At 41.2% G+C, this 22,345-nt stretch overlaps 1 protein-coding gene across 7 annotated transcripts in view; it reads left to right on the top strand.

The window, feature by feature from the left end:
* Positions 1–21,990, top strand: part of LARGE1 (LARGE xylosyl- and glucuronyltransferase 1) — a 617,012-nt gene extending 595,022 nt beyond the window's left edge. For all 7 annotated transcript variants that reach the window (XM_077168649.1, XM_077168652.1, XM_077168654.1 and 4 more), the window contains exons 13-15: positions 736–882; positions 17,842–18,037; positions 20,471–21,990. In XM_077168649.1, coding sequence (XP_077024764.1) covers positions 736–882; positions 17,842–18,037; positions 20,471–20,668 — 541 coding nt within the window. In that variant the 3' untranslated portion in view covers positions 20,669–21,990. The remainder of the gene's footprint in view (positions 1–735; positions 883–17,841; positions 18,038–20,470) is intronic.
* The last annotated feature ends 355 nt before the right edge of the window (positions 21,991–22,345 follow it).

Here is a 22,345-nt window from a genome sequence, read left to right as displayed (position 1 = left end):
AGTCTGTGTTCATTAAAAGCCTCATGTTACCTGGCTCTCCTTGAGTCTGCTTACTTTTCCAAGCAGTGGAATTGGCAGACCAATCCAGGTGGACTTTTATAACAGCAAGGTCTACAATGATGGAAATGAGTGAGATGATAGAGAACTGCCCCACCAGTTAGGGTGAGACCCCAGAGCTCTGTCTTAATAGGTCCTAGCCACATGGGGTGGGTCCAGTTACTGTAGTTTAAAGGCTTAAGTTTGGAGGACTCAAGGGGTTAAGGAGGCACAGAGACAGCCCCTGGAAATGCCTATGTTGGTGATTCTGTCATCAGCTTTAGAGCCACTGCTCTGCTTCCATGTGGCAAGCAATGCAGTGGGAGTGTTTGATGAGCTCTGGGAACCAGCAGGCTGGGCCCCAACCTCAGTGAGTCCTTAGAAAGCTTCCTTCTGTGCTTGGCTCTGACAGAGGCACAACAGTAGTGGGAGGTTCACCCAGCCTCTTTGTTTATCCTGCCCTCCATTCGGTCTCTACAAAGACTCGATTTTCTGTATTAGAGACAGCAGATCTCAAGCTTATTCTCAGCTTCCTGAGTGGTATTTGACAAGCTGCTTAACTCCCTGGGCCTCAGTTTCCTTGTCTTTATCCTGGGAGGCTGATGGGTCATTCTCTTCTACACCTCCCTGTGCCAGCTACCTCCCTGCCTTTTCCTGGCATCACCAGGACCCTGCCCTCTGCCTCTCTTCTCTTTCCAGGAAGTCTGTCATCCAGCTCGACCTCGCCCACACCAAGAAAGCGATGATCGTCCCTGCATTTGAGACATTGCGCTACCGGCTCTCTTTCCCCAAGTCAAAAGCTGAGTTGCTGTCAATGCTGGACATGGGAACTCTCTTCACGTTCAGGTGAGTGGCCCTCACCTCTGTCTCCTGGGGCTTCCTGAGGGCCTCTTCTCTCCTAGGCAACCCAGAAGCTAAAGCTGTCGGCCAAGAAAAGAAGTGTGTTGCCCACATTAAACCATTTCAAGACCAAAGAAAACACTGCTGGCTCCCAAACAGTGTCCTTGGAATATTCTCTTTTTTCCCTTAATGCCATGGACTTTATTTTGAGTGTGGGCAATAGATAGAAGGGTAAGTATGTTGAATAGGAAGGTTCAATTTATGTCTTTACATACTTTTTCTAAATTCAGTTTAGGTTTGGAACCCTGTCTTTTGTGTGCTTGTTCATTCAGTGATTCAGTAAGTCGGGTTTCATTCTATTAGCATCGTTTTGCTTTTTCTTTTGGGTAATCAGCAGTAGCTTCAACAACTAAAGTCATCCAGGTTCTTCTGAACACAGCAGGTGGGGCAGTCCATTTACCTGTGGCCTGAGTAACAGTTGCAAAAAAAAAGGCCATCATTTACCTGATTTCCCAGTACGTCCTGCAGGAACAGCCTACCACCTGTTCAAAGTGCCTGAGAATCTGTGCACTGCTCAGGTGTGAATGGGTTCCTTCTCCTGGGGCAGGCTGTGGCACTAAGTGTAGTGCACCTGGGAGAAGCAGGAGTCCTGCTGTGAATCTTAACAGAGCAGCATGAAGAGAGCTGTTACTTCTGCCTGCTACCCTTTTAAGAAGAGCCCTCCATTTTAAACCATGTAAGAATGGCTAACTCTTCCTTTATGCTAAAAAACATAACCTGAATTTTATTGAGATTGTAATAATAATAACGTAGGTTTTCATACCACTATCAAGTTTCTAGAGTATTTTCTAAAACTTTATGTTGTTAAAAATAACCCTATGAGGTCACTTGTTCATTCAACAATCCAGAAGTTATTTTTCACATTTTATATGGATGAAGAAACTGAGGAGCAGAAGGGTACTTACCAGTGGAGCAAGGACCTAAATTTTGCTCTATCCAGAATTTTCAAAAGTGACCCAAAAGAGTCAGTACTCCCACAAAGCTGTCTTACTTTTCCAAAAGAAACAACTACCATATATTGAGCTCCTAACATTGCAGTGACAGGCGCTGCAATCAGATCCTTTAATCCTCACAGCAACTCCTGCAAGGCAGCTACTACTATCCCCATTCCACAGGCAAAGAAACAGAGTCTCTGAGAGGTTAAATAACTTGCCCAAGGGAACACAGCCAGTGAACCTGGATTCAGCCAGCATCTCTGGAACTGAGGGACCTGTGCTCATGGCCAAAATGGCATTGGGCTACCAATCACATCCTGAATTTCCTTTCCAGTTAGTGTTTGCAGATGCAGAATAAAAGCTTGCTCTTGGAAATAGAAGCTTTGAGACCAAACTTTAGTCTGAATCTCCAACATAGACTCCATAGCCTGATGGTTTAACAACGGGCAAGTTTCCAAGGAGTCCTTCCTTCCCTTTCTATCCCCAGGTGACTTGAGGACTCATTTCAAGGCCACGTCAGTGGGCCTGAGAATTTGGGCTTTGGCCTGCTGTGTCCGTGATTGCTGCCTCAGCTGACAGCTTGCAAGCCACCATGCCAAATGCTAAATTACAGCTCTTCCCTCTGAGAAATTGCTTTTGTCAGTTTCTCTCCAAATGATGAACTCTTAAGCCTCCAAGCAGCTTAAAACTGCTCCCCACCACACCTGGGTTGAGAAAGCATCCATGCTTCTACAAGTACTCTGGGCAGTGGCTCTCAAGAGTGTGGCATCTGCATCACCTGGGAACGTGTTTGAACTGCAGTCTCTGACTACATCCCAGACCTTCTGAATCAGAAATGCTGGGGGTGAAACCCAGTAATCTGAATTTTAAACTTTCTTCCAGGTGATTCTGAAGCACATTCAAGTTTGAGAACCGCTATTCAAGCAAAGTACCACAAATTTCTTCTCCTAAATAGCATCCTGCAAGGTATGCCCATGAGGCCTCCTGGTATGCATAGAACAAGCCCTGGAGTTCAGTATCTACTGTACTGAACTGATAGTAATTGCCTCCAGCCATTTCCATACTGTGGCTTGGTTTTATTTTTTTAATGCTCTTTTTTTTTTAATTTTTTAATTGTGTAATATAACGTATTCACAAAGCAAGAAAATGAAGAAACAATAGTTTTCAAAGCACTCGTCACCAAGTGGTTACAGGACAGATTTCAGAGATTGTCATAGCTACCATATGATCCTCTCATATTTTTCCTTCTAGCTGCTCCAGAATATAGGAGGCTAGAGGGCTTAAATACTTTATCATCACAATCGACTTTTTTTCCTTCTTTTTTTTGTGAATAATAACATATACAAAAAGCTATAAATTTCAAAGTACAGCACCGCATTTGTAGAACATATCAGAATTTAATACAGATTACAATTTCACAATTTGAGGTTTTTACTTCTAGCTGCTCTAAAATACTGAAGACCAAAAGATATCAATTTAATGATTTAGCATTCATATTCATGTAAGTTCTATCTTCTATGTATAATTCACTTTCACCTTTGACGATCTTTCCATACCTCTATTTAGGGTTGTTTGGGCTATGGCAGTTCTAAATTTTTCATATTGGAAGGATCTGTCACTAATATGGGGTAGGGAGATGGAACTATCTGATGTTCTGGAGAGGCTGACCCTCTAGGTTTCAGGACTTATCTGGACCAGGGACCCATCTAGAGGTTGTAGGTTTCTGGAAAGTTACTCTAGTGCCAGGAACCCTTGTGGAATCTTATATAATGCCCTAGGTGTTCTTTAGGATTGGCTGGAATGGTCCTGGTTGGGGGTTGGCAGGTTATGATAGGTAGCAAGGTCTTACTGAAGCTTGCATAACAGCAACCTCCAGAGTATCCTCTTGACTCTATTTGAACTCTCTCTGCCACTGATACTTTATTAATTACACTTCTTCTCCCCCTTTTGGTCAAGATGTAATTGTTGATCCCACAGTGCCAGGTCTGGATTTTTCCCTGGGAGTCATCTCCCACATCACCAGGGAGACTTTCACCCCTGGATGTCATGTCCCAAGTAGGGGGCCAGGGGGGCAATGATTTCATTTGCAGACAGAGTTGGGCTTAGAGAGACTGAGGCCACTTCTGAGCAACAACAGAGGTCCTCCAGAAGTAACTCTTAGGCATGCCTATAGGTAGTCTAAGCTTCTTCACTACCTACATAAGCTTCCCAGGAGTAAGCCTCATGATCGAGGGCATGGCCTATTGATTTGGGTATCCCTAAAATTTGACACAGTTTCAAGGGATTCCCTGATGGCAAGGTTTAATAGTTGCATAGTCTTTCTCCCCTCCCTCAGGGGACTTTGCCGATACTGTGATTATCTACTTATTATACTCTAGGATGTTTCCAGGCATTATAATAATCTTTACAGGATTAAAGGACCTCGTTCTTATTCTGTGCTTCCTGTGTTTCAGTTGTTCAAATGAGCTATACAGATAGGTTAAATTAGATTATACACTATGGAAAATTTCAGTTCCAGATCAAACAAACCTTTCTTCCATTGGTCTCAAAGAGTATGTGTGATTCTAAAATATAGACACTGTCTTCCTTACCTCTATGTTCTGAATTACTTTAACCCCAACCTGTTTGGCTTTGTTCTTATTTCTAAATATCAGGTTATATGTATAAAACAGCCTCTCAAAATCCAGAAATAATAATCACCATTCTACCTAATGTGTCTGCTCTAAAAGCTTACAATCTAGGCTCCTGTTTTCTTATAAGGATTTTCTAAAGGTAACCATACCCTTGTTGTTTTTTTGATTCTGGCTTTTTTTGTCTCACCAAATGTCCCACATGTTCATTCACATCATTGTATGCCTCATGACATTGTTCCTTTTTTAGCAGCACAACCTACATTCATAAGTATACACCATCATTCGCCAATCTACTTCTCCATTAGTGCATCCTTCAGCCACCTGTGTTCATCGAGCATCATGCAGAGGGCCCAAAGTGCGCAGACTATGGCTTGTTTTAATAGCAGGTTGATGTAACTTCATCGTATTACAGTCAGCCTGCTGTTACTGTTTGAGGCTGAGCTGATGGAAGCTGCCTCCCTATCCAAAGGAACAGAACTTGTCCAACTGTCCCAAAACTGACCCAGCTCTTCCCTCCCTTCCCCTATCTTTTTCCTCCCTTTTCACATTATAATAGACCAAAAGTAGAGATTTTAAAACTGAGGGATAAATAAGATGGGTATCCATAGACAGTCTATCATGGACCATTGACAGAGGGACCATCATAAGTTGACTTTATACCATGAAGCAAACATGGTAAATAATGAGAATATCCTCATTTATCAAAGGACTATTATATATCAGGCTCTGAGAACTTCATGTGAAGCAATTCACTTAATTGTTATAACTCCATGAAGTTGGTATTACTGTCTCTATTTTACCAAGAGAAGGAAACAAAGGTGCAAAGTGGCTAAAAAACTTATCCTTACCTGCAGAGTGACAGAATTTAAATCCAGGCAGGCTGGCTCCAGAACCACGGTTGTAGCTTATTTGTTGGTTTAATCAGAGAAGTAGCAGATTTACAGAAAAACCATGCAGAACATACAGAGTTCCCATATATCCCCCCTCTTGCAAAGTTTTTACAATTATTAACATTTTATATTAGTGCAGTATCTTTGTACAATTAAAGAAACAATATTATTATAATTGTGCTATTAACTATAGTTCATAGTTTAAATCAGGGTTCAGTTTGTATGACTGTTTGTATGAACTTTGTTCAGTTTGTATGAACTGAAAAAAAAATTTTTATTCTAGTAATATATATATATATATATTTATGTTGTGAATAACATATTCACAACATAAAATGTCCTCTATTAACCACATTCAAATATATAATTCAGTGGTGTTAATTACATTTACAGTGTTATGCTACCATCACCACCATCTATTTCAAAACTTTTCCATTGTCCCAAATAGTAACTTTGGACCAATTAGGTATTAACTCCTTAAGCCCAACCTCTACCCCAGCCCCTGGTAAACTGTATTCTATTTTCCGACTCTATGAGTTTGTTTATTCTAATTATTTCATATCAATGAGATCATACAACATTTGTCCTTTAGTATCTGGCTTTTATTTCACTCAGTATGATGTCTTCAAGGTTCAACCACATTGTCACATGTATCAGAACTCTCTTTTTATGATTGAATAATATTCCATTGCATCACACATTTTGCTTAGCCATTTCTGTTTGTTTGTTGGCTGCTGGAATGTGTTATGCCAGAAACAGAATGGTTTTTAAAAGGGAAGATTTATTAAGTTGCAAGTTTACAGTTCTAAGCCTGCAAAAATGTCCAAATTAAAGCAAAACTATAAAAAAAGGTCTAATCTAAGGCATCAGGGAAAGATACCTTTGTTCAAGAACGCCAGTGACGTTGGAAAGGCACATGGTGAACACAGCGATGTCTGCTAACTTTCTCTCCAGGCTTCTTGTTTCATGAAACTCCCTGAGGGATGCTTTCCTTCTTCATCCCCTAAAGTTCCTGATTGCATGGGCTCCCATGTCTCTCCTGTGGCACTGAAGCTTTTACCAAAATGTTTCCACTTTTAAAAGATTCCAGTAAACTAATCGAGACCCACTTGGAATGGGTGGAGTCACATCTCTCTGTAATCAAAGGTTAATATCCACAGCCACATGCATCGTATCTCTACGTAGATAATGTAATCAAGTTTCCAACGTACAGCACTGAATAAGGATTAAAAGAAATGGCTGCCTCCATGGGATGGATCAGGCTTTTCTAGGGTACATGATCCTTTCAAATTGGCACACCATTAATCTGTTGATGGACACTTGGGTTTCTTTCATAGTTTGACTATTATGAATATTGCCTCTAAGAACATCAGGATGCAAATATCTTTTCAACCCCCTGCTTTTCATCCTTTGGGGTAATACCTACAAATGGGATTGGTGGATCATATGATAATTCTATACTTAACTTTCTGAGGAACTATTTTCCATAGTTACAATACCATTTTATGTTCCTACCACCAATGAACAAGTTTCCCTATTTCGCTACATCCTCTCCAACACTTGTTATTTTCCATTTTTGAAATAGTAGTCATTTTAGTGGGTATAAAATGGTAACTCATGTTTTTTTACTTTCTCTAGTGGTTAATGGTGTTGAACATATTTTCATGTGCTTATTGGCCATTTGTTTTCTGTTTCTTACCAGTGCCTTCTTGCTTCTATGGTTTTTGATGAGAAAATGGCACTTAAGAGGACTCCCTTGTACATAACACATCAGTTTTCTCTTGCAACTTTCAGAACTCTTTCTTTGTCCTTGGTATTTGACAGTTTGACTGCTATTTGTCTGGGTTCTTAAGTTGATCCTGTTTGAGGTTCTTTGGGATTTGTGAATGTAATATTCATGTCTTCATTAAATTTGGGAAGTTTTCTACTGTTCTTTCTTTGAATACTCCTTCTGCCCCTTTCTCTTTTTCTTCTCTTTCTGGGGCTTCCATAATGCATATATTGGTATGTTGATAGTATTCCACAGGTCTCTTAGGCTCTGTTCCCTTTTTTTTCATTCCTTTCTCTTTCTGTTCCTCTGCCTGAATCATTTCAATTGTCTTGCTTTCAAGTTCACAAAGTCTTTATCCTGCCAGCTCCAATGTACTATTCAAACCTAGGGCATTTTCCATTTCAGTTATTGTAGTCTTCAACTCCAGTATTTGTTTGGTTCCTTTTCAAAATTTCCGTCACTTTATTGAGATTCTTATATTGCTCATGCATCATCTTCCTGATATTCTTCTCTGTGGTTTCCTTTATCTCCTTGAGCACATTGAAGATCTTTTTTTTTTTAAGGTCTTTGCCCAGTATGTCCAAAATTTGATCTTCTTCATTGATGATGTCTAATTTTTTATCTTATTTTCTTGGATAGACTGTCATTTCCTGTTTCTTTGTTTGTGTTGCATTTTTTTTTGTTTCACATTGTAAATTTTAATGTTTTAAAGGGTTCATTTTTGGATTTAGACCCTGGGCTTTCTGTTCCTTAAGTTTGTGTCCAGCTAGTGATATGACAGAAATTTCCTTGAATTTCCAAGAGCAAAATCAAACCAACACACACACGCAAAATCACCTTTCTTGATCTTTGCAAACAGGTTCTGTGTTGGATGGTGCTCTCCTTCTGAGTTCAGCCCTTCTATCAGGAAGAATAACTCAAGGCAAAGTGAAGTGTGGGTTCTCTCTCTCTTTTCTGAGCCTGTATCTTGTCCCAGGTTTGTGTTTGCTCATAGCCTTAGGAAATCCCCTTTACAGGAATCCAAATGTCCAACCCATTCCATGTTGAAAAGACTCTTCCCCTCTCCCTGGTGCTCTTTCGTGGGTCTTAAAGCTGGTAATCCTTTCCTCTAGACCACTTTGGTTTAATTGTTTCTTACATTGCTTAAGCTGTCCATAATCTGCTTCTGCTTGCAGGGCAAATTCTGGGAGGGTGAGGCAGAGATGAGTGTCCTGGTTCAATCTTTCAGGCTGGCACCTGATAGATTTGCACTGACATGCAGGCACCCCAATATGCGCGTAGGGGTTACTCTGCTCCCTATGTAATGAGACCAGGCACCAGCCAATACAGAATCTGCACAGACCAATTCTGCATTGTGTTGGGGGTGGTGGTGAAGGAGCCAGCTAGGGCACCATGAGCTTCTTCCACTGTTTTTAAAGCTATGTTTTCTTGATTCAGCACTCTCCTAGCCACTACAATCTCTAACTGTTTTTTTAGAGTTTTTTTTTTTATTAATTAAAAAAATTAACTAACACAACAATAGAAATCAATCCATTCTACATATGCAATCAGTAATTCTTAATATCATCACATAGGTGTATGGTCATCATTTCTCAGTACATATGCATCGATTTAGAGAAAGAAATAGCACTACAGCAGAAAAAGAAATAAAGTGATAACACAGAGAGAAAACACAAATAAAAATAAAAAGTACAAAAATATATAAGAGAAAAAAAACAAACAAAAAAAAAACTATAGATCAGATGGAGCTTCATTCAGCGTTCCAAGATAATTACATTACAATTAGGCAGTATTGTGCTGACCATTTTTTTTTTTTAGACGTCATACCATTCTACATATGCAATCAGTAATTCTTAACAAACATCACATAGATGCATGATCATCGTTTCTTAGTACATTTGCATCGGTTTAGAAGAACTAGCATTATAACAGAAAAAGATATAGAATGTTAATATAGAGAAAAAAAATAAAAGTAATAATAATAAGAACAAAACAAACAAAACAAAACAAAACAAAAACCTATAGCTCGGATGCAGCTTCGTTCAGTATTTTAACATGATTACTTTACAATTAGGTATTATTGTACTGTCCATTTTTGAGTTTTTGTATCTAGTCCTATTGCACCGTCTGTATTCCATCAGCTCCGATTACCCATTATCTTACCCTGTTTCTAACTCCTGCTGAACTCTGTTACCAATGACATATTCCAAGTTTATTCTCGAGTGTCGATTCACATCATTGGGACCATACAGTATTTGTCTTTTAGCTTTTGGCTAGACTCACTCAGCATAATGTTTTCTAGGTCCATCCATGTTATTACATGCTTCATAAGTTTATCCTGTCTTAACGCTGCATAATATTCCATCATACGTATATACCACAGTTTGTTTAGCCACTCGTCTGTTGATGGACATTTTGGCTGTTTCCATCTCTTTGCAATTGTAAATAACGCTGCTATAAACATTGGTGTGCAAATGTCTGTTTGAGTTTTTGCCCTTAATTCCTTTGAGTAGATTCCCAGCAATGGTATTGCTGGATCGTATGGCAATTCTATATTCAGCTTTTTGAGGAACCGCCAAACTGCTTTCCACAGTGGTTGCACCATTTGACATTCCCACCAACAGTGGATAAGTGTGCCTCTTTCTCCGCATCCTCTCCAGCACTTGTCATTTTCTGTTTTGTTGATAATGGCCATTCTGGTGGGTGTGAGATGATATCTCATTGTGGTTTTGATTTGCATTTCTCTAATGGCCAGGGACATTGAGCATCTCTTCATGTGTCTTTTGGCCATTTGTATTTCCTCCTCTGAGAGGTGTCTATTCAAGTCTTTTTCCCATTTTGTAATTGGGTTGGCTATCTTTTTGTTGTTGAGTTGAACAATCTCATTATAAATTCTGGATACTAGACCTTTATCTGATATGTCGTTTCCAAATATTGATTCCCATTGTGTAGGCTGTCTTTCTACTTTCTTGATGAAGTTCTTTGATGCACAAAAGTGTTTAATTTTGAGGAGTTCCCATTTATTTATTTCCTTCTTCAGTGCTCTTGCTTTAGGTGTAAGGTCCATAAAACCGCCTCCAATTGTAAGATTCATAAGATATCTCCCTACATTTTCCTCTAACTGTTCTATGGTCTTAGACCTAATGTTTAGATCTTTGATCCATTTTGAGTTAACTTTTGTATAGGGTGTGAGATATGGGTCTTCTTTCATTCTTTTGCATATGGATATCCAGTTCTCTAGGCACCATTTATTGAAGAGACTGTTCTGTCCCAGGTGAGTTGGCTTGACTCCCTTATCAAAGATCAAATGACCATAGATGAGAGGGTCTATATCTGAGCACTCTATTCGATTCCATTGGTCGATATATCTATCTTTATGCCAATACCATGCTGTTTTGACCACTGTGGCTTCATAATATGCCTTAAAGTCTGGCAGCGCAAGACCTCCTGCTTCGTTTTTTTTCCTCAAGATGTTTTTAGCAATTCGGGGCACCCTGCCCTTCCAGATAAATTTGCTTATTGGTTTTTCTATTTCTGAAAAATAAGTTGTTGGGATTTTGATTGGTATTGCATTGAATCTGTAAATCAATTTAGGTAGGATTGACATCTTAACTATATTTAGTCTTCCAATCCATGAACACGGTATGCCCTTCCATCTGTTTAGGTCTTCTGTGATTTCTTTTACCAGTTTTTTGTAGTTTTCTTTGTATAGGTCTTTTGTCTCTTTAGTTAAATTTATTCCTAGGTATTTTATTCTTTTAGTTGCAATTGTAAATGGGATTCGTTTCTTGATTTCCCCCTCCGCTTGTTCATTGCTAGTGTATAGAAATGCTACAGATTTTTGAATGTTGATCTTGTAACCTGCTACTTTGCTGTACTCATTTATTAGCTCTAGCAGTTTTGTTGTGGATTTTTCCGGGTTTTCGACGTATAGTATCATATCGTCTGCAAACAGTGATAGTTTTACTTCTTCCTTTCCAATTTTGATGCCTTGTATTTCTTTTTCTTGTCTAATTGCTCTGGCTAGAACCTCCAACACAATGTTGAATAATAGTGGTGATAGTGGACATCCTTGTCTTGTTCCTGATCTTAGGGGGAACGTTTTCAATTTTTCCCCATTAAGGATGATATTAGCTGTGGGTTTTTCATATATTCCCTCTATCATTTTAAGGAAGTTCCCTTGTATTCCTATCCTTTGAAGTGTTTTCAACAGGAAAGGATGTTGAATCTTGTCAAATGCCTTCTCTGCATCAATTGAGATGATCATGTGATTTTTCTGCTTTAATTTGTTGATATGGTGTATTACATTAATTGATTTTCTTATGTTGAACCATCCTTGCATACCTGGGATGAATCCTACTTGGTCATGATGAATAATTCTTTTAATGTGTTGTTGGATACGATTTGCTAGAATTTTATTGAGGATTTTTGCATCTATATCATTAGAGAGATCGGCCTGTAGTTTTCTTTTCTTGTAATATCTTTGCCTGGTTTTGGTATGAGGGTAATGTTGGCTTCATAGAATGAATTAGGTAGTTTTCCCTCCGCTTCGATTTTTTTGAAGAGTTTGAGGAGAGTTGGTACTAATTCTTTCTGGAATATTTGATAGAATTCACATGTGAAGCCGTCTGGTCCTGGACTTTTCTTTTTAGGAAGCTTTTGAATGACTGATTCTATTTCTTTACTTGTGATTGGTTTGTTGAGGTCATCTATGTCTTCTTGAGTCAAAGTTGGTTGTTCATGTCTTTCCAGGAACCCGTCCATTTCCTCTAAATTGTTGTATTTATTAGCGTAAAGTTGTTCATAGTATCCTGTTATTACCTCCTTTATTTCTGTGAGGTCAGTAGTTATGTCTCCTCTTCCATTTCTGATCTTATTTATTTGCATCCTCTCTCTTCTTCTTTTTGTCAATCTTGCTAAGGGCCCATCAATCTTATTGATTTTCTCATAGAACCAACTTTTAGCCTTATTGATTTTCTCTATTGTTTTCATGTTTTCAATTTCATTTATTTGTGCTCTAATCTTTGTTATTTCTTTCCTTTTGCTTGCTTTGGGGTTAGCTTGCTGTTCTTTCTCTAGTTCTTCCAAATGGATAATTAATTCCTGAATTTTTGCCTTTTCTTCTTTTCTGATATAGGCATTTAGAGCAATAAATTTCCCTCTTAGCACTGCCTTTGCTGCGTCCCATAAGTTTTGATATGTTGTGTTTTCATTTTCATTCGCCTCGAGGTATTTGCTAATTTCTCTAGCAATTTCTTCTTTGACCCACTCGTTGTTTAGGAGTGTGTTGTTGAGCCTCCACGTATTTGTGAATTTTCTGGCACTCTGCCTATTATTGATTTCCAACATCATTCCTTTATGGTCCGAGAAAGTGTTGGGTAAGATTTCAATCTTTTTAAATTTGTTAAGACTTGCTTTGTGACCCAGCATATGGTCTATTTTTGAGAATGATCCATGAGCACTTGAGAAAAAGGTGTATCCTGCTGTTGTGGGATGTAATGTCCTATAAATGTCTATTAAGTCTAGTTCATTTATAGTAATATTCAGATTCTCTATTTCTTTGTTGATCTTCTGTCTAGATGTTCTGTCCCTTGATGAGAGTGGTGAGTTGAAGTCTCCAACTATTATAGTATATGAGTCTATTTCCCTTTTCAGTGTTTGCAGTGTATTCCTCATGTATTTTGGGGCATTCTGGTTCGGTGCGTAAATATTTATGATTGTTATGTCTTCTTGTTTAATTGTTCCTTTTATTAGTATATAGTGTCCTTCTTTGTCTCTTTTAACTGCTTTACATTTGAAGTCTAATTTGTTGGATATTAGTATAGCCACTCCTGCTCTTTTCTGGTTGTTATTTGCATGAAATATCTTTTCCCAACCTTTCACTTTCAACCTATGTTTATCTTTGGGTCTAAGATGTGTTTCCTGTAGACAGCATATAGAAGGATCCTGTTTTTTAATCCATTCTGCCAATCTATGTCTTTTGATTGGGGAATTCAGTCCATTGACATTTAGTGTTATTACTGTTTGGATAATATTTTCCTCTAACATTTTGCCTTTTGTATTATATATATCATATCTGATTTTCCTTCTTTCTACACTCTTTTCCATATCTCTCTCTTCTGTCTTTTTGTATCTGACTCTAATGCTCCCTTTAGTATTTCTTGCAGAGCTGGTCTCTTGGTCACGAATTCTTTCAGTGACTTTTTGTCTGAGAATGTTTTAATTTCTCCCTCATTTTTGAAGGATAATTTTGCTGGATATAGGAGTCTTGGTTGGCAGTTTTTCTCTTTTAGTAACTTAAATATATCATCCCACTGTCTTCTAGCTTCCATGGTTTCTGCTGAGAAATCTACACATAGTCTTATTGGGTTTCCCTTGTATGTGATGGATTGTTTTTCTCTTGCTGCTTTCAAGATCCTCTCTTTCTCATTGACCTCTGACATTCTAACTAGTAAGTGTCTTGGAGAACGCCTATTTGGGTCTAATCCCTTGGGGGTGCGCTGCACTTCTTGGATCTGTAATTTTAGGTCTTTCATAAGAGTTGGGAAATTTTCAGTGAAAATTTCTTCCATTAGTTTTTCTCCTCCTTTTCCCTTCTCTTCTCCTTCTGGGACACCCACAACACGTATATTTGTGCGGTTCATATTGTCCTTGAGTTCCCTGATACCCTGTTCAAATTTCTCCATTCTTTTCCCTATAGTTTCTGTTTCTTTTTGGAATTCAGATGTTCCATCCTCCAAATCACTAATTCTATCTTCTGTCTCTTTAAATCTATCATTGTAACTATCCATTATTTTTTCTATGTTTGCTACTTTATCCTTCACTTCCATAAGTTCTGCGATTTGTTTTTTCAGTTTTTCTATTTCTTCTTTATGTTCAGCCCATGTCCTCTTCATGTCCTCCCTCAATTTATCGATTTCATTTTTGAAGAGGTTTTCCATTTCTGTTCGTATATTCAGGATTAGTTGTCTCAGCTCTTGTGTCTCATTTGAGCTATTGGTTTGTTCCTTTGACTGGGCCATATTCTCAATCTTTTGAGCGTGGACAGTTATCTTCTGCTGCTGGCGTCTGGGCATTTATTCAGATTTCTCTGGGTGTTGGACCCAGCAAGGTTGTAAGATTTTTCTGTGAAATCTCTGGGATCTGTTTTTCTTATCTTGCCCAGTACGTGGCGCACGTGGCACACGTTTGTCTCAAGTGTTTGGAATGGGTCTCCCCCAGTCACCGATCTCCGTGGCCTGGGGCTTTCGGATCCAAATCTCTCCGTTGGTTCAGGGGCCGCGCGTGGTGGGGCGTCAGCTGCCGCAGCTTGAGGGGACCCTGTGTCTGGTTGCGGGCCGCAGCGGGCCTGGGGGATTCCCCACCAGACCAGGAAGCCTCCCGTGGTGGGGGGGCTTCCGCGGCTTGGATAGCCCTCCTATCTGAGACTCGTATCCGCGGACTCGAAGCAGAGACTCGAAGCCGCCCGCAAAAGAGGGGTGCCACCTGCCTCGGCTTGGGAAACTTGCTTCTCCAATACTCTCAGCCGGCCCGGAAAGGGGGGAGGGAGTAGCTCGGACCACCGCAGCTGCCGCTGATCGGGAGATCGCACGCCGCTCGGGGGTCTCACTGCAGCCGAGTCTCGCAGTCAGTCTAGCCAGCCCAGACTTTGGATAGCCCTCTGATCTGGGACTCGTAGCCGCGGACTTAAAGCCGAGACTCGAAGCCGCCCGCAAAAGAAGGGCGCCGCCTGCCTCGGCTTGGGGAACTTACTTCTCCGATACTCTCAGCCGGCCCGGGAAGGAGGGAGGGATTAGCTCGGACCGCCGCAGCTGCGGCCGCTCGGGGGTCTCGCCGCAGCCAAGTCTCGCAATCAGACTTGCCAGCCCAGACTTTGGATAGCCCTCTGATCTGAGACTTGTAGTCGCGGACTCGAAGCCGCCCGCAAAAGTGTGGCGCCGGCCGCCTTGGCTGGGAAGCTTGTCTCTCCGAGTCTCTCAGCCAGCCCCGGAAGGAGGGAGGGATTAGCTCGGACCGCCGCAGCTGCGGCCGCTCAGGGGTCTCGCCGCAGCCAAGACTTGGAATCAGACTTGCCAGCCCAGACTTTGGATAGCCCTCTGGTCCGAGACTTGTAGTCGCAGACTCGAAGCCGCCCGCAAAAGTGTGGCGCCGGCCGCCTTGGCTGGGAAGCTTGTCTCTCCGAGTCTCTCAGTCAGCCCCGGAAGGAGGGAGGGATTAGCTCGGACCGCTGCAGCTGCGGCTGCTCGGGAAATCGCCCGCCGCTCGGGGATCTCACTCACCGCAGCTGAGTTTCGCAGTCAGACTAGCCAGCCCAGACTTGGTTACGCTGTGTGTCCATTCCCTGCTGTAGCCCCGGGAGTTGTTTTGTATTGTTTCTGTTCACCTATTAGTTGATTTGGAGTCGGAGGAACTAAGACGCATGTACCTTACTAAGACGCCATCTTGGATCCCTCCTTTTTAGAGTTTTGAAGAAGATAGTTCTGCCTATTTGTGATAGTTGTTCAAAGATCCTGTGGGGGTATGGAACCCTGGAGCATCTAACATTGCCATCTTAGTCAACCAGAAGTCCAGAACCACTGTTTTTATCTACTATAAAGCTGCCTATTAGGGCATTTCTTGAGAGCCTCCTGTATGCCAGCGTTGTGTCAAATCCTTTACAAATACTTTCTCATTTCAGCTCCTCAGCAAAACAACACAATCAGTACTATTTTCCCCATTTTAACCAAGAAGAAAATAAAGATTGCATAATTTAAGTCCTTTGTTGTGCAAGGTCTCACAGCTCATAAGTGACAGAGGTAGACTTTGTACCCTGTTCTGATGGTTCCACTGTGACCCACTTTAACCCAACACACATTTATAGCTGTGCTGTGCCAGTTCTGTCAAAGGCTTCAGATGTCAAGACTGTCTGTTCAGCTAGTTCACAAATGGAAAATCAACTCCTTCCTGCGCTGATTTTCGGATTAGGCTCCAGATTGACATCCTTACAACATCCCTCCTTCTCATGCTCCATTAAAACAGCATTTAAGTTTTTGAGCTTCTGTTTTTCTTTTCTTGAAGTGACCTTGGTTTTGGTGGAAGTTGCTGCATCGATGGAGCTGAAGATCCAAGTCCCTGCCTTCACCCAGCTTGGCCATCTTATCTAACAATACAATTTGATGAAAGTCTACTTATTGGCTAGTGCTCATTCAACCCCAGAAACCTTCCCTGAGGGTTGGGGGAAGTACTGCCTTGGTGGTAAAAGAGGGGGAAAAAGGAGGCAGCCCTATCCCTAACAGAAGAGCTTCACTGACAAACCCTTACTTCATTTGCTTTAAAGAGCCTTCTCTGAGGAAGAGAGAAATCAGGACTCTGAACTCCTTGCTCACTACAGTTGAGCTCTTGGGTTCAAATACTTCTGGTATTGCTTTCATTTAATGAAACTTCTCTTTCTAGCATTGATATTCTTTTCCCCTAGCCCCTTTCTCTTGGGCCCTGCCCACTGCTTCAGTAGACTCCCATCTTTCTGCTATCTCATAAGAGCTTCCAGAGGGATATTCCTACCACTTCACTGGTCTTTGTCTCAGGAACCTCTAAGGACTTTAGATTACTCATGTATTCTTTCATATGATTTAGCATAACCATTATTGACTACTTATTCTGTAGACCAGAGTGTAGGATCAGAGACATTCAAGAGGGGTAGCTTTATATAGTGGTTAAGGGTCCTGCCCTTGAGCCAGCCTACCTGGGTTCGAATCCCAGCTCCACCACTTACTACTTATAACTTGAAGTTGGTCAAGTTATATGAATTTTAAACATATCTATAGCATTTAAAATAGTGCCCAGTATTTCCTAAGTGCCTAATATCAGTTTATTATCATTGTCATATGGTTGGATTCATTTTCTATCACTGTATAACAAATTACCACAAACTTAGCAGCTTAAAACAATACAAATGTATTGTTTCTCAGTTTCTTTGGGTCAGTGGTCCAGGTGTGGCTAGATTCTGAGCTCAGATTGTCATCAGGCTGAATGAAGGTGTCAGGTGGTCTGTAATTCTCACCTAGAGCTCATGGTCCTCTTCCAGCCTCACTGGTGTGTCAGAATACCTTTCTTTGTGGATGTAAGACTGTGCTTCCTGTTTCCCTGCTGCCTGTTGGCCAGCACCACCTTCAGCTTCTAGAGGCCACCCATAGTTTTTTTGCCATGTGACCCTCAGAGGCAACTCACAGCATGGCTGTTTGCTTCCTTCCAGAACCAAATTTGAAGGGTTCATATGATTATATCAGGCCCACCCTGATAAAATTCCTTTTAATTAATCCAAAGTTAATTGATTAGTAACCTTAATTGTATCTACAAAAATCTCTGATGCCATATAATATAACTTCATCTCAGGAAAGATACCTCATCATACAGGTTCTGCCTTCCCTCAGGGGAAAACCATACAAGAGCAAGAGTCGCTGGGAGTTATCTTAGAATTCTGCCTACTGCAATGGACTCTAGTTGGAATAATTATAATATATATCAAACTGCACTTGTTACAAATAAATGACAAAGCATCTTAGGAGTTCACTTATCCTTTCATAGAGTCTCTCCATTGGTGAAGGATATAGATAAAGTACCAGTACTTCCTCCAAATCAGGAGCATTTGGCAAGCTTGCTTCCCTCCCCACCCACTGGCACTTCTCCATATGTCGTAGGTACCACGTCTGGACCAAAGGGCACGCGCCCACAAATTTCGCCAAGTGGCGGACCGCCACCACGCCTTACCGGGTAGAGTGGGAGGCCGATTTCGAGCCCTATGTTGTTGTGAGACGGGACTGCCCCGAGTACGACCGGAGATTTGTGGGATTTGGCTGGAACAAGGTGGCGCATATCATGGAACTGGATGCACAGGTGAGAAGGATGGAATGCCCTCCTGCTGCTGACGGAGGGAGCAGAAGCCCAGATCTTAGAGCAGAAAGGGGCCCTTAGAGCCCAAAAAGCACAGCCCTAAGAGGGAACAAGATGTTCAGGGACCTAGAGTGAGAATGTGGGGCGGTTGATTCCCAGACCACTGCTACCTCCTGTGCCCCCGGGTGAGATTTGAGTTCCTGGCCAGGACATAGCCAAGAGTGAGTGTCCTGTGGCAAACCATTTCCCTCTCATTCTCACCCAGCCCAGTGGTGAAGATGAGCAAATGACAACCATCCATCATTTGACCTTGAAGTCACTATTTAGACAACACAAGTTCTATTTAGATGGCACAAAGCATACAGCTAAGGCCCAACTGTTATTCCACTGTATAGCTGAAAGAAAGATTTTGGGCTCTTTCATCCAATCAATTAATATTTAATGAGAACCTTATTCAAAGGAAATCTAATGCAGAATTCTAATAGATTAAACCAAGGATTGACAAACTTTTGCTGTAAAGGTCAAGACGCCAAATATTTTAGGCTTTGTGGTCTTACAGGTCTCTGTCACAGCTACTCAGCTCTGCTGTTGTAGTGTGAAGGTAGCCATGGACAATATATAAACAAATGGACATGGTTGTGTTCCAATAAAACTTATTTACAAAAACAGGCAGCAGTCCGGATGCACCACAGTTTGACAACTCTTGCATGAAACAAGCAAAAGCAAAGCTGCTCTGGTTTAGTTTGGAGACGTCTGCTTGGGCCCCCAACCCCACCCTTGTCGCTTCACATGTTAATCTCCGTGATGCCTCCACAGGGAGCACACTGTAAATATTTCTCATCAAGAACACCCCCATTCGGTAAAAGGCTAAGGAGGAGTGCTCAGTGCTGGCTACTGTGAGATCCCCCTGGAGAACTTCTGCAGAATTCCATTACGTGGCCTTCACCCCAAAGATTTTGAATCATTTGGTATTGGGAGGTGGGAGGGTGCACGGGGGCATCAGTAGTTTAACAGCAATCACAGGTGATTTTAATGAATTCCTAGGGTTGAGAACTGCTGATGTAGAGAGAAGGCTGTAGAAAGTGTCCATATTTAACAGCAGAAAGCACGCTGTCCCATATCCACATTTTTACTAATAACTGGGTATCTCGTACTACTTACTCCCAGACAAAAATGTTTCATCTGCCTCAGCTTCTGCTTGAAAGAAAAGAAACATGGTGTTCACATATCCAGCAGTACTATTAAGTGAACTGGTTCAAATAAAGTTAATTTTTCCAGCCCTGAAACCTGGGCTTTGTTTATTTTAGACAATTTGACAGAGCTCTTGAGAATTTGTTGTGTATTTTCCTTTCTTTGCCAATAGTACAAGCCAAACATGATTTTACCCTTTCTGTTGATTTAAGGAAACAATGAACGTGTACCCATATGCCACACCTATAGGGGCTAGTAGGATTTGTAGGGCCTTTTGTCTCTATATAAAATGTACCCAGACAGCTAAGGTCTGTGAGTTCTTGTGTTTTCCTTTTATTACTTTTTTCATTCATTCCTCACCATCAAACTGTCATTTTTTTGCTGCTGTCAGTATTCTTCTATCTAACAGGTACCCTTCTTCTTCCTGATTTTCCTTTTCCAATTTTCTTTTGATCTACTCTGGGCTGGGAAGCTAGATATTATGTCACAAATCATAGTGGGTAAATTCTGAGTGAAAGTGTGCAGGGTTCTCCTTTAAGTTGCACCTCCAAAATTTGGGTCACCTATTTTGGCTTTTCAGTGCCCTTTTATTTTTGTCTCAGTTTTAGCTATTTTCTGCTACATTTAGAGTACCAAATGATGGTGCAACTTTAATAAAAATGTTAAGGGAGAATTTTGTTATTGATGAGCTTCAGTGCTGTGGAACGTGTGTTTTTATTTTCTTCATTCTTTTTTTATCATCTCTTTTGTACTCATCTGTCAAGGCTGTCGACATCTCATCAAGTCCTATAAGAAGTCACAAAGACAGATGTCAGTTAATTGAGCAAGAGAATCTTCCAGGCGTGCATCATCCCAGCATGACCATGTGGGCATGATGAGCTTACATTTAGCAAGAGCCTTTTATGGGCAATGAACTCTGCTCAATACTCTTCATACATTATTAGTTCCATCCTTTCAGTCTTCCATCAAGGTTGATATTGTTATTTTCACATTAACGATGAGATTTTCACTTTAATGATGAGAAAATGAAGGCTCATAGAAGCTAAGCAATTTGTCCAAGATCACGCAGCAACAGCCCTGTTCTGTCTCACTCTAAAGGTGGTGAGGTTTCCATGGCACTTCGCTGCATTTTGGGGTCATTCACAGTTCATTCATTCGTTCAGTCGTCTGCTCATGAATGCGAGCATTCACCGTCCATCACTGAGTGCTCTTACACGTGCTCACGCTGTTCTTGTCTTCTTCCAGGAATATGAATTCACCGTGCTGCCCAATGCCTACATGATCCACATGCCTCACGCCCCCAGCTTCGACATCACTAAGTTCCGTTCCAACAAGCAATACCGCATCTGTCTCAAAACCCTGAAGGAAGAGTTTCAGCAGGACATGTCTCGCCGCTATGGCTTCGCTGCCCTGAAATATCTCACGGCTGAAAACAACAGCTAGCACCAAGAAGCCCATCCCCAGGGATAGACTTACATCAGGGGACAAGCCACTTGCTGTTCGAGGCTGAGCCTTCAAACTCAATATTGAGCAATGCGTTTTTCCTTTGTTTTATTTGTCTCTTTGGCCCAAAAAACTGCCCCCCGGGTTTGTTGATCTGGGACAAGTTTCCAGCCAGCCCCTCTCTGCCCCACAACCCACCATTCCCAAAATGTAGAAACATAGCCAACCTATACAGTATCTTCTAGAATGGACTCAGAAAGGTGAGAGAGAGTAAAAGCCACAAAACCAAGGCAGGTCTTTAGGATATTCTTGTTGCTTTTTAATAATTATGCTTCCCATCATAGCTGGAGAAAAAAGGAAATCAGGGTGCTGGGGGATAACCATCCCAGGAAATAAAAGCAAAAAAAAAAAAAGGAAGAAGAAGAAGAAACTTTCTTTGCCCTGAAATCTAGGTGGGACCCAAGGGTGGGGGCGGGGGAGTCAAACCAATGATCTGAACCAACTGGGGACATTGTGTCTGGAGAGACCTGGAGGCAGTGTTGGTTGGTCCTTTATGCTCAAAGTCACTCTCATTTTGTTTTGATTTGGTTTTGTTTGGGTAATTTTGTTTGTTTATTTGTTGTTTTCGGTCTGGAAATCCAAAATAGAAAAACAGATCCTTAAAGGCTCTGAATGAAAGTTGACTGCTTCAGCGTCCCTCTGTCAGCAGTGGCCCAGCAAGGAGGGCAAGGGTTTACAGCCAATATTTAAACATGGGCAGCTTCCTTCAGGAGTTTCACTGAGACTCCCATGACTTTCAATTCCCTATTCTCCAGAATCCAGGGACTCTGATGGCGACTGCAGAAAATATTAGTGCTGGCTGCTTTGCACTGGTCATGTTTCCTATTAGCGACAGCTAATGGGGAAAGAACGTTGAAGGAACTATTTCAGTGCCCCAGAAAGTTATGAACCTCTCAGACGTTCAGAAGAACTTGAATAATTCATATGAGCCCAAATCTGAAGATTCACTTGTCCATTCAGAGACATAGAGGAAGAATGCATTTGGGTTCCTCTGTGTTCATGCCTGCTTCACTGTGGGATGGGAAGAGGTCACAACCTTATTCCCCCTTTGGGACCTGTCCAAGGGGAGGCAAACACCTTCACTGATACACAGATCAAGGAGACACTGGACTTTTTACCCATTTTCTTTAATCTTCAATATTAATGTTGTGTTTACATTGATGAGAACAAGAGTTAATGCCCTACCCTCTGCTGGTCTGTTTGTATTGAGTTGCAATGTGACCAGCGAAAGCTGAATTCAATAAACAAAAGTACAGACTGTTTCTTCCCCATTCCCCTCCCATTCTTGCAGGAACCTACTGAGACATACTTTAAATCTAGAGAGCAAAATCGATGAACAGCAACTTCACACTTTCTATTCTCCTGTTTTATTTTTCTCATCATTTGAACTTGTTTTTGTCCTTGCCCAAGGTTAGATGATCCTTTATCCTCTTTCCCTCAAAGTGTTTCCAAATTTTCCATATAGTTTCTGTCTCAACACTGAAGCCAGATGTTTTATATACCACATGTGGGCTAGCAAGGTAAATTATGGGTATCACCAGTAATGTGAATGCCCCATCCCTTTGGCCAGTGGTCCAGTGGAACCCCTAGCAATCTGATTTATGAGACCCCCTCAAT

The sequence above is a fragment of the Tamandua tetradactyla genome, chromosome 7, assembly GCF_023851605.1.
Source record: "Tamandua tetradactyla isolate mTamTet1 chromosome 7, mTamTet1.pri, whole genome shotgun sequence".
NCBI lineage: Eukaryota > Metazoa > Chordata > Mammalia > Pilosa > Myrmecophagidae > Tamandua > Tamandua tetradactyla.
Note: the sequence above shows the minus strand (reverse complement) of the source record. Positions and strands in the feature narration are given on the sequence as shown.